At 48.5% G+C, this 11,889-nt stretch overlaps 1 protein-coding gene across 1 annotated transcript; it reads left to right on the top strand.

Moving 5' to 3' along the window:
* LOC118726751 (polyunsaturated fatty acid lipoxygenase ALOX15) lies at window positions 1–9,721 on the top strand. Its single transcript, XM_045586599.1, has 13 exons — window positions 1–141; window positions 1,849–2,053; window positions 2,349–2,430; window positions 2,538–2,660; window positions 2,813–2,916; window positions 3,098–3,258; window positions 3,937–4,080; window positions 5,398–5,607; window positions 7,670–7,839; window positions 8,019–8,140; window positions 8,748–8,848; window positions 8,979–9,146; window positions 9,254–9,721. The coding sequence occupies exons 1-13, from the start codon at window positions 7–9 to the stop codon at window positions 9,431–9,433; spliced, it is 1,905 nt and encodes a 634-aa protein (XP_045442555.1). The 5' UTR covers window positions 1–6; the 3' UTR covers window positions 9,434–9,721.
* Window positions 9,722–11,889: the final 2,168 nt, after the last annotated feature.

Here is an 11,889-nt window from a genome sequence, read left to right as displayed (position 1 = left end):
TGGAAGATGGGTGTCTACCGCATCCGTGTGTCCACTGGGTCTTCGCTCTTCGCGGGCTCCACCAACCAGGTACAGCTGTGGCTGGTGGGCCAGCACCGGGAAGCCGTGCTCCGGGAGCGTTTTCGGCCTATGCTGGGCAAGGTGAGCTGGCCCCCACCCGGACGACCTCACCTACCTGGGAAGAGACCTGCACTGGGAGGAGCGGGGCACACAGAGAGCGCCCTCTGGCTTCCTTGGGATGGAGAGGATCTCCTGCAGCCCTTCCTTCACAGGGTTCTCTCTTTTTGCGGAGATCCTGGAGGCACTGCATGTCTCTGGTTTCCTCTATTTTATTTGCAGAAGAGGGAGGGAGAGAGTGGGGGAGCGGGGAGGAAGAGAGGGAGGGGGGAGAGAGAGAGAGAGAGAGAGAGAGAGAGAGAGAGAGAGAGAGAGAGAGAGAGAGAGAGAGAGAGAGAGAAGGAAAAGAGAGAAGAGAAAGAGGGAGAGGAGAGGAGAGGAGAAAAAGAAAGAGAAGAGAGGAGAGGAGAAGAGAGAGAGAGGGAGAAAGAGAAAGAGGAGAGGAGAGGAGAGAAGAGGAGAAGAGAGGACCAGATTTTGTTCCATTTACTCATGCATGGTTGAGTCTTGTATGTGTCCTGACCCGGGTGAACCTGGAACTTTGGGGTGTCAGGTCATGCTCTAACCTACTGAGCTACCTGGCCAGGGACATTGCCTTTACCAGGAAACTCTATTTCAAACCTCTTCCACAGAGGTGGGGAGGAGGAGAGTAACTAAGGGCTGAATTTCCTGATCCCTTCCCCTCTCTCATCACATCTGCCGGTTCGGCCCGGGCTCCTGTTACTTTTCTTCCCCGTTTCCCATCCCCACTTTTCCGTCGCCCACCCCGCTCTTTCCAGGACCTCCAGATCCGGATGTCTGTCCCGCGGGTGCCTCAAAGGAACTTGCCCAAGCGAGGTCTCCCTTTCCCACCCCCACCCCTCTCCCCTTTCCTTCTCGGAGGTGTCAGGAGAGCATCCTGCTCTGTTCACCTGGAACCAAAAAACAAGCGCTGTCAATTCTGCCTCCTGGACATCTCTGGCTTCCGGGTCCGGATGCCCACCCACCCACGACCACCAGTGCCCCAGTGAACCTATGCCACCTTCAGCCTCTTCCTCAGCCTCCCCCTTCCTTTCTTGCCCTTCCAGCCCTTCTGCAGCCAGATCAATTTCATTCAAATACACCTCCAGCCTCATAAGACCTCCCCACAAACATCTGAATGGCTTCTGCTGGTTCTCAGCACCACCTTCTTGGCTTACCCTTGGAGACTGTTCAGGATCTAGTCATGCTCATCTCCCACGCGCTCTGTGCTGCACTCAGCCTCTGCGCTCTCGCTTCCTCTCCTTGGCACGCATTTCTCCAACCTTTCCTCTCTCTCACTTTCCCTGGCTAATCCCTTCACACCCAGAAGTCTCTGCTCTCACCCAGCGGAGGGGGCGCCAGGGTCTCTGGGCTGTAAGTGCCTGGTCAACAAGTATCTCCCTGCGCAATTGTGGGCTCGCCCGCGGTGGTGCCCACCTCAGTGCTGGGTTGGATCAATGACTGCGAGAAGGAAAGAGGAGGAAAGAGGAGGAGAAAGGGCAGGAAGGAGTGCTTCTTCCCTTTTCAGCCTCACCCCGGGCCGAAAATCTCCAAGACACATAATGGGGAGATGGGAACACCTTGGTCTGGGAGCCCCCTTTCTCTGTTTGACTTCTTTTGCTGTGCTTTCCCAGAGGCCCAACCTAAGGGCCAGGGAAGGGAGCTGGGCTCAGTCCCAATCCCCACTACAGGTGATGGCCATGGATGCTGAGCCTCTTGTGTTGCCTGCAGGAGACAGAGTTCCAGGAGGATGTGAAGGAATCCCTAGGGCCACTGCTGTTTGTGAAAATGCGCAAAAAGCAATTGCTACAGGATGACGCCTGGTTCTGCAACTGGATCTCCGTGCAGGGCCCTGGGGCCGCTGGGGAGGAGTACTGGTTCCCCTGCTACCGCTGGGTGGAGGGCAGTGGCATCCTGAGCCTCCCAGAGGGCACAGGTGAGCTCAGGGTGGGGTCTGAGGAGGCCTCTGGGGCCCAAAAAAAGCTAGGGTTGGGGGAGAGGAAAAGAGGGAACAGGGTGTGAGGGCAGGAACATGAGGGCTGGGTCTTTTTTCCTTTGGGAAGAGGTGGATTGCTGGAGTTGGCAGCAGGCTGGGGAGGGGTGTGATGCTAAATGGTCACCCCTCCCCCACAAGGGTGGGCTGAGAAGGCACCTCTGGCAGGGACAGGGGGAGGCTCTCAGGAGAAGCCTCATTGTCCATGCCCTTGTTTTTTCCTTCCCTCCTCCTCTAGGCCGCACTTTGGTAGAGGACCCTCAAGGCCTGTTCAAGAAACACAGAGAGGAGGAGCTGGAAGAGAGAAGGAAGCTGTACAAGTTAGCTTAACCTGCCCCTGACTCCCCCCCTCTCCACCCCCCAATCACTTGGCAGTGAGTCCTGGCCTTTCCTGGCATCAATGCCTGATTTCATTTCTGCACCACAGATGGGGTAACTGGAAGGATGGGTTAATCCTGAATGTGGCTGCGGACAATTTAGATGATCTCCCTCAAGATGAGAGGTTTCTGGAGGACAAGAGAATTGACTTTGAGTCTTCACTGGCCAAAGGGTGAGAACAGTGCGAGCTGAAGGAGAGGGAGGCATTCTGGCCCAGGCTTCTATGCACTGAACAGAGCTGGATTAGCCCAAGGGGGGTGCTTATAGTTATAACGTGTGATTTTGAGACTAACTTTCAAATGCTTCACCTATCCCTACCTGAAGGCTGGCCAAAATAGCTGTCAAAGACTCTTTAAATGTTCTTGTTCCCTGGAATGATCTGGATGACTTCAACAGGATCTTCTGGTATGACCACAGCAAGCTGGCTGGTCAGTATCCCTACCCAGTACTTCTCCCAGAACCCTCATCACCCAATCTAGTGAACCAGAGCTGAAAGGCCTGTGTTCTGGGTCCCTCTGGTGGACCGGGGGCAAGAGGGAATAGTTTGGTGGGGATTAGAAGAACCAGGGCACCAGATCTCACAACCTGCTCCACAACTGCCACCCTCAGAGAAGGTGCGGGATTCCTGGAAGGAGGATGCCTTATTTGGGTACCAGTTTCTCAATGGCGCCAACCCCATGCTGCTAAGGCGCTCCAGTAGCCTTCCTGCCCGCCTAGTGTTCCCTTCAGGGATGGAGGAGCTGCAGGCCCAGCTGGAGCAGGAGCTGAAGGTATGGACATGATGGCCCAAAGAAGGCCACACAGTGAACTGGAAGTGTGGGCTGTGTTCATGCTGCTTTAGGCCCCACTATGAGCCCAATTTGCCCCCAAATGCAAGAGGGGATTCTACAGAGGAAACCCTGAGTGATCCTGGAGGTGTGCAACCACATGGCCTTCCTCTCAACTGAGAAAAGCATATTGTGGAGGAAGAGTGTGAGATGGGTTATAGATGCAATCAAAATGAGGAAATAACTGGGCCTTGGTGCTAAGGATTTGGGGGAGTGTGTAGTAAGAGAATCAGATTGGGATGGGGGGCTTATTAGTCAGGAGTCAACACGGATCAATTGATGGGTTGGGCAGTCAAAATTCCTGGATTATAAGGTGAGACAGACTTCGGTTTGAATCCTGGTGTGCTGTTTACAAACTGTGTGACTTTAGGCAAGTTATCTATCTTATTTTATTATGTTTCCTTTTTTTTGTTGTTGTTGTAAAAAAACAACAACAAAAAACTATGGATTTAATTTAAGTGCTTGTAAGACTTATGTGAAGCAATAGCATATGATTCATTACCTGTTACAAAGTAGGTGATGGAGATAAATTAGTTTCCTTCTTGTTCTTCTTTCTTTGGGGAATCAGGGTGGGAAGTAAATGCCTTTTACTGATAGTCCTCACCCTCTGCCCCCATCCAGGGAGGCACGCTGTTTGAAGCTGACTTCTCCCTGCTGGATGGGATCAAGGCTAATGTCATCCTAGGTAGCCAGCAATACCTGGCTGCCCCTCTGGTCATGCTGAAACTGCAGCCTGATGGGAAACTCTTGCCCATGGTCATCCAGGTGAGACGACCTAGGATTTCTGCTCCCTGGTGGTTGGCCCTCTTACCTCAGTCCTTCACCCAAATTCATTAAGGATTCACTTGTGCTAAAGCACTGGAGGTGTCCATAAAGGATGCAATGGGCAAAGGCAGAAAGGTGGAGAGAGAGACTGGGAAAATCTAAATATGCTCCAGTATTGAGGAAGTACCTGAGGACGGAGATAGTATGGGAGAGGTCATGGGAGGTGCGTTTGGCATAGCTATGGCAAAGGAGCAGGACCTCTTCCCAGGGGAAGATGGGTTCGGTAGCGAGTCTCAGGCGTGCAGAATATGAGAAGTTAGATTGTCAATGGACAATTTGGCTTGTGTGCTGGTGGGTAATGTGAGGGCCCAGACTGTAGTGGGTGGTGGATACAAAATCAAGGAGTGTGAACATAGGAAACTGGTGTATGCTGTTGTGAACCATGTTATAGACACATTCTATGGGTCATTTTGTGTAGGATGGATTGGAGAAGTGAGTTGCTATTCCGGAGATAAGGGTGTCAGGCTACATCAATTGCCCAAGGTAGGGGTAATGGACTCAGTTTTTGGGAATAGCTGTGGGGATATAGAGGAAAGCTATATAGGCATACATAGGAAAATTAAACTGTCCTTGATTCAAGGAAAAAGAAAAGGAAGAGTTAGGCAAGACACCTGCAGAAATAAGACAAATAAAGATGAAAAGATGCTCAGGTGGGCTTTTGTCTGGGCAATTATGAGGGAGTTAGAGGTCTGATGCATGAACTTTGTTCAAGAGTAGGCTTCCCTCTGGAACCTGGAACCTGGGCTTCTCTTGTAGCCAGTTTCATCTGGAATGTCATCCGGAAGGATGTCTGGTCTAATTAGCATATTACGCTTTTATTATTATAGATGGTGAAACACTCCTCAAATTTTACATCTAGCTAGTGACTAGCTGATAACTGGAGACTTAACCTGTTTAATAGGGATGGTGTTGAAAGATTAGGGAGAAGCTGAAATTTCTGAAAAAGTGTGGGATAAAGGAAGCAGAGGGTTTGAATCTTCTCTACACGGAGGGGAGTGAAAGGGGAAGTGGGGCCCTGGAAGTTGGTAGAAAAGGAGCTTCTGCAGAAGGCCGGGCAGAGCAGCTTGGACAATGCTAATGCACTGAGTGGGTAGGAAAGTCAGGAGAAGGAATAGTGGCTACTGGGAGTAGCAGCAGTGAGATGGAGAAAGCTAAATAAATCTGGGAAGAAGGGAGGGGTTAAATATGCAAAGGAGGGGGATCTGCTGGGCACCTGGGCACTCATCCTCTTTTCCCCACACTGTATTCTTGCTCCAGCTCGAATTGCCACGCACGGGATCCCCACCACCAACACTTTTCCTGCCCACGGATCCCCCGATGGCCTGGCTCCTGGCTAAATGCTGGGTCCGCAGTTCTGACTTCCAGCTTCATGAGCTTCTCTCTCATCTTCTGAGGGCACATTTGATGGCTGAGGTTATTGCTATGGCCACCATGAGATGCCTTCCATCCATACACCCTATCTTCAAGGTAATACCTTATCACCTTCTCTCCTGCCTGCCTCTCTGCCCATGGCACAGTCCAACATCTGGAGGCACCCTTTCTGTGGAATCTCAGGGAGTGGGGAAAAGCCAACCAATGAGAGAGAAGGGAGCAAGAGAATGAGGTGGCTTGTTTTGCATTTTCAACAGGGTGACATCACCTCCGAAGGAGGTGGAAATGATTCATTGGCAAGGTGGGGGATGCAAGGGTGGGAGGTGACAATGTATGAAGAACTGTATATAGACAGTGCCCATAAATGATTGAGGATTCCATCTCAAAAGGGAAGACCAAGCAAATAACATAGAAGTCTTTTCCAGCCAGTTTTGACCTGTCCTAAAATAGTAATACACTGTCCAGTTAGACAGACTCAGGTCCACAACAGTGGTCTATTTTTTTTAAAGACAATTTGAACTAAGTATGTAGCCATTGAATTTTCTTATTAAATGCCTCCAATGGGGCAAGAACCATTCTAGATGATTGTGCTAAGCAAGACAGAGGTCCTTATCTTTTTCTTAAAAAAAAAAAAAAAAAAAAAAAAATATATATATATATATATATATATATATATATATATAATTGATTTTTTACAGAGAGTAAGAGAGAGGAATAGAGAGTTAGAAACATTGATGAGAGAGAAACATCCATCAATTGCCTCTTGCACACTCCCCACTGGGAATGTGCCCGCAACCAAGGTACATGCCCTTGACCAGAATTGAACCTGGGACCTTTCAGTCCGCAGGCCGAGGCTCTATCCACTGAGCCAAACCGGTTTCGGTGAGGTCCTGATATTTGTAGATTTTAATTTCCATTTTGAGCTACCAGCCAATAAATACTATATTATGACAGATCAGCTGTAACAAGCACAATGCAGAAAATCAAAGCAGAGCGATGTGATGCCGAGTTCGGACTGAGTGGCCAGGAAAGGCTCCCTTGTTGAGATGACATAGAGAATGAGGCTCTGAGGAGCCAGCCTTGAGATGATCAAGGTGCACATTGTTCTGGGCAGAGGGAACAGCTGAGAACAGTGCAGAGGTCCCAAGGCAGGAGCAAGTCTGGCATGTTTGAGGAATGGAAAGGAGGTGAGTGTAATGGATAAAAGGGAGAAGGGAGGAGAGGAAGGTCTGCAGGTAGGCAGGGTAGAGCATGCATTCCAATGGAGGCAATTAAACTTTTCACAGGAGGTGAAAGTGAGTCCAGAACTATGGAAAAGTTCTAGGGTGCAAAAACTTAGAATATTTTATGTATAAAGCACATATATACAGCTCTATCTTGTTTGGCTCAGTGGATAGAATGTTGGCCTACAGACTAAAGGGTTTCAGGTCAAGGGAACATACTGGGTAGTGGGCTCAATCCCCAGTAGTGGGTGGGCAGGAGGCAGCCAATCAATGATTCTTTCTCATCATTGATGCTTCTATCTCTCTCCATCCCCTTTCTCTCTGAAGTCAATGAAAAAATAAATAAAGGACACACACACACACACACACACACACACACACACACACAACATAACAGATATATTATATGCAGCATTAAAATTTCAATGGTTGAGGGGAGAGAAAACACTATCTGAAAAGGCTCTGTAGAGGAGTGATAATGAAAAAGATTGAGAAACATTGAACTACAAATTGAACAGTCTAATATGAAAAGGGAAGGAGAATTATTTCTTCCCATTATACAGCCATTATTCAATGGTTTGAGGAATGAATTATAATTTGACTGAACACTCTTGGTGTCGAGGGACCACTGAACTTCATGGCTCTGCTTTTCCTGAAGACCTGGCACCTTTCCTGTTCTTCACTTCCAATTTCCTGCGGGGACTTGCCACAGGTCTCTCCTGACTTGCTCTTCCTTGCTCTCTTCTTCCAGCTGATAATGCCCCACCTGCAATACACCCTGGAAATTAATGTGCGGGCCAGGACTGGGCTGGTTTCCGAAAATGGAGTTTTTGACATGGTATGAAGAGAGAATGGGGCTTCTAGAGCTCATGCTCCCTCTGGTTCTGGTGTCCAGCAGGTGGAGTTGCCTGACCCTGCCCATCCTTGCTTCTCAGGTGGTGAGCACTGGTGGGGGAGGCCACTTGGAGATGCTTAGGCGCGCTAGAGCCTTTTTAACCTATAGATCATTCTGTCCCCCTGATGATCTGGCTGACCGGGGGCTTCTGGGAGTCAAGTCTTCTTACTATGCTCAGGATGCTCTGAGGCTCTGGGAAATCATGTATCGGTGAGGCAACGGGAAGGCAGGGCTTGCGGGGAGGGTGGGCAGTCAGGGAGTGGCTTGAGAGACCAGGTGACCTGTGTTGGAGGGCTGGGTGCCCTGACCTGGCCATGTGGGCAAAGAGCAGAGGGCCTGGAGGCTCCCTGTGAGCTTCAGCTCTCTTGGCCTAACCCCTTGGCTGACAGCTATGTGGAGGGAATTGTGAGTCTTCACTTTAAGATGGACAACGCGGTGAAAAAGGATCTGGAACTGCAGACCTGGTGTCGTGAGATCACTGAAATTGGCCTGCGAGGGGCCCAGGACCAAGGTGAGTTGAGTCTGTTTCCTGAGTGTGGAAAATTCCTCTTGGGAACATCCCCAGAATCCGCCCTGCTTCTATGAAATTTCCCAGAAGCATGTCCAAGCCCTATTAAAATGCCTAATGGCCTTTTCAGGATCTTATGCAATAAGAATCCCTTTAGGTCCCAGATGCAGTGGGACCAGTAGTTGCTCATGAATACTTAACAACTGGCTCTCAGGAACAAAACAAAACAAAACAAAACAAAACAAAACAAAACATAAAAAGAGCCCTGATTTGTAGCATTTGCCCATTTCATGGTGTAAATATTTTCATCATAGCTCCTGTTGTGATGTCACCAGCTTGCTAAATACCCGAACATTTAACATAACAGACTCTTGTGGGCCAGTGTGTGCCAGTGTGAACCATACCAGTACCCTATTGAGTAGAGACCCCCCACCCCCACAGGAGATCTCTTGGTTTCTCCCACCACAACTCATGCTCATGTCAGTGTCCACAATAGTTCCTCAGAGATTTTGACACCCTTTTCTTTCTCTTGTATTCTCCCTGCTCAGCCTCTCTGAGCTCTGTTTCTGTTCCTGGCCTCCCAGCTTCTAACTGTCCTTACCTCTTGCAGGATTTCCCATGTCCTTAGAGTCCCGGGACCAACTTTGCTACTTTGTCACCATGTGCATCTTCACCTGCACTGGCCAGCACTCTTCCGTTCACCTGGGCCAGGTACTTGTTATAGGGAGGCATTGGGCATTTGCTCCTAGAGTGGTGGCAGGGAGGGGGCATTGGCTGTGTGCAGGTGGTTAAGGGGTTTTTATGGTTAGCAGACTGATTCTAGATATCTGCCTCTTCTTAGCTGGATTGGTATGCTTGGGTCCCTAATGCACCCTGCACCATGCGGCTGCCCCCACCGACCACCAAGGATGTGACCCTGGAGACGGTGATGGCGACACTGCCCAACTTTCATCAGGCTTCTCTCCAGATGTCCATGACTTGGCAACTGGGCAGACGTCAGCCCATTAGTGTGAGAGCCAGGTGGCCTGGTCCCTGAGGAAGGGAGCAGCTGTGGGGAGGTGTGGGGCTCCAAACTGGGGATCATAAGGCTCTCAGCTGCTTCTCTCTCCATCTCAGGTGCTTCTGGGCCAGCATGAGGAGGAGTACTTTTCAGGCCCTGAGCCCAAAGCTGCACTAAAGAAGTTCAGGGAGGAGCTGGCTGCCCTGGATAAGGAAATTGAGATCCGGAATGCAAAGCTGGACATGCCCTATGAGTACCTACGACCCAGCAGAGTGGAAAACAGTGTGGCCATATGAGCACTGTGGTTGTTTCAGCATCTTTTCCACCCAACTCCCAGCCACATCCCTTAGAGCTTTTAGTCTTCCTCTCCCCAAGCATGCCTCCTTCTATCTCCACCCTCCTTAGAGAATCACCTTTTCTCTGTGTCTGTACACAGTGAACATATTTTACTCTAGACTCACCACCTAGGGGGCTCATTTCTCCCTTATCCCTCCCACTTTTCCTATTGTCCTCCCCTCTTCCCTCATCACTGGGTTCTCCCAAAGGTAATAATCACACTTATATAACTGTTTCTTTGGACTAGGGCAATAATATATATTACTCCACATGTTTATATATTTTTTTTCAAATTTAATAAATCTTTATTGTTCAGATCACTACTATTGTTTCTCCTTTTGTTCCCCCATAGCTCCATTCCACCCTGTTCCCACCCCACCCTGTGCCCTAACCTCCCCACCATTGTCCTCATCCATAGATGTACGATTTTAATCCAGTCTCTTCCTGCACCCCCACACTCCTATCCCCCTGATAATTATCAATCCACTCCCTTTCTTTGTCCCTGATTCTATTATATTCACCAGTTTATTCTGTTCCTCAGATGTTTAATTCACTTGATTTTTAGATTCACTTTGTTGATATATATGTATTTGTTGATCATAATTTTTTATATTTTTTCTTTTTCCTCTTCTTAAAGAATACCTTTCATTGTTTCATATAATACTTGTTTGGTGTTGATGGACTCCTTTAGCTTTTTCTTATCTGTGAAGCTCTTTATCTGTCATTCAATTCTGAATGATAACTTTGCTGGGTAGAGTAATCTTGGTTGTAGGTTCTTGTCATGCATCACTTTGAATATTTATTGCCACTCCCGTCTGGCCTGCATAGTTTCTGTTGAGAAGTCAGCTGATAGTCATATGGGTGCTCCCATATAGGTAACTAACTGTTTTTCTCTTGCTGCTTTCAAGATTATCTCTTTGTCTTTTGCTCTTGGCATTTTAATTATGATATGTCTTGGTGTGGTCCTCTTTGGATTCCTTTTGTTTGGGGTTCTGTCTGCTTCCTGGACTTGTAAGTCTATTTCTTTCACCAGGTGGGGGAAGTTTTCTGATATTATTTCTTCAAATAGGTTTTCAGTATCTTGCACTCTCTCTTCTTCTGACACCCCCATAATTCTCATGTTGGTATGCTTGAAGTTGTCCCAGAGGCTCCTTACACTATCTTCAACTTTCTGGATTCTCTTCTCTTCTTGCTTCTTTGAAGGAGTGTCCTTTGCCTCTTTGTATTTCAAATCTTTGACTTGATTCTTGTGTTCCTCTAGTCTGCTATTGGGTTTCTGTATAATATTTTTTATTTCAGTCAGTGGATGTCTAATTTCTGGTTGGTCTTTTTTCATATCCTCGAGGGTCTTGTTAAATTTATTGGCCTTTTCTAGGAAATTCTTGAAAAACCTTATAACTGTGGTTTTAAACTCTATATCCAGTCTTTTGTTCTACATTTCTTTTGTTTGAGATTTCCTTGTCTCGGCATTTTTGCTGCTTCCCAGAGTTGGTAGGATGTCTTTGTGTGTTTGGTGTCCTATATGGCTCAGGGGGTCAGCCTCCCCAGTTACTTGAGGTAGACACTCTTGGTGCTCCCCTTTATGGACTGCGTGTACAGCTCTGTTGTAGTTAAGTCTTGATTATTGTTGGTATCACTGGGAGGAATTGACTTCCAGGCCAGTTGGATGTGAGTATTAGCTTTGTCTACACCAGGATAACTTCTGTATTGGAGACAGTCTTATAGGATAAGACTTGCAAAATTGCAAAAGCCTCTGTGCTTAGCTTGGATGGGGCGGAGTCTCAGGGCTGAGCCAATAGTCTTGGCTTCCAGTCAGTCCTGACCTTGTGCACACGCCTCAGACCTCTGCCTTCCCTGGCTCCCCTGAGTTTCTGCCTGACAGTCCAGACTCCCCCTGTAAGAGCCTGGGTGCCCCCAGGGCTCAGCTGGAATTGGGTTGGGTCTCTGTAGTCTGGAGCTTTTGACTCCTTCTGCTATGGAGAGGCCACGGCATCCTCCGTGGTCAGACCTCTTTGCGAGCACTCACTTGAGCATGACTGTAGACCCTGCTGGCTGCAGCTCCTGGCTCCCCCAAGTCTCCCAGTCTCTGAGTTTCCGGGTACCTTTCTCTACAGTTCAAATTCCACCCATGTGAGCCTGGGTTTATGGGGTTTCAGCCTGGTTTGGGTCTGGATTTCAGTGCAGCCTGGGGCTTCCTTTCCCCTCCTGCCAGCCAGGCACTTGGCCGCCCTTCCTCTCTGCTCGTGAGTGTCTCCCTACTTCAGCACTTTGCGGGCTCCCCTGATTTATGAGCCTCTCTCCTTCTTTCTAGTTGCAGATTTTTCCACTCAGCCAGCTTTCCTGTGGTTTTGGATAATGTCCGTTCTGTCTTTAAGTTGTTGTTTTGAAATTGTTGTGCAATGTGGCAGCTTAGGTA

This window comes from Pipistrellus kuhlii, unplaced genomic scaffold, assembly GCF_014108245.1.
Source record: "Pipistrellus kuhlii isolate mPipKuh1 unplaced genomic scaffold, mPipKuh1.p scaffold_m20_p_23, whole genome shotgun sequence".
NCBI classification, from domain to species: Eukaryota; Metazoa; Chordata; class Mammalia; order Chiroptera; family Vespertilionidae; genus Pipistrellus; species Pipistrellus kuhlii.
This window is presented reverse-complemented; position numbering and strand designations above follow the sequence as displayed.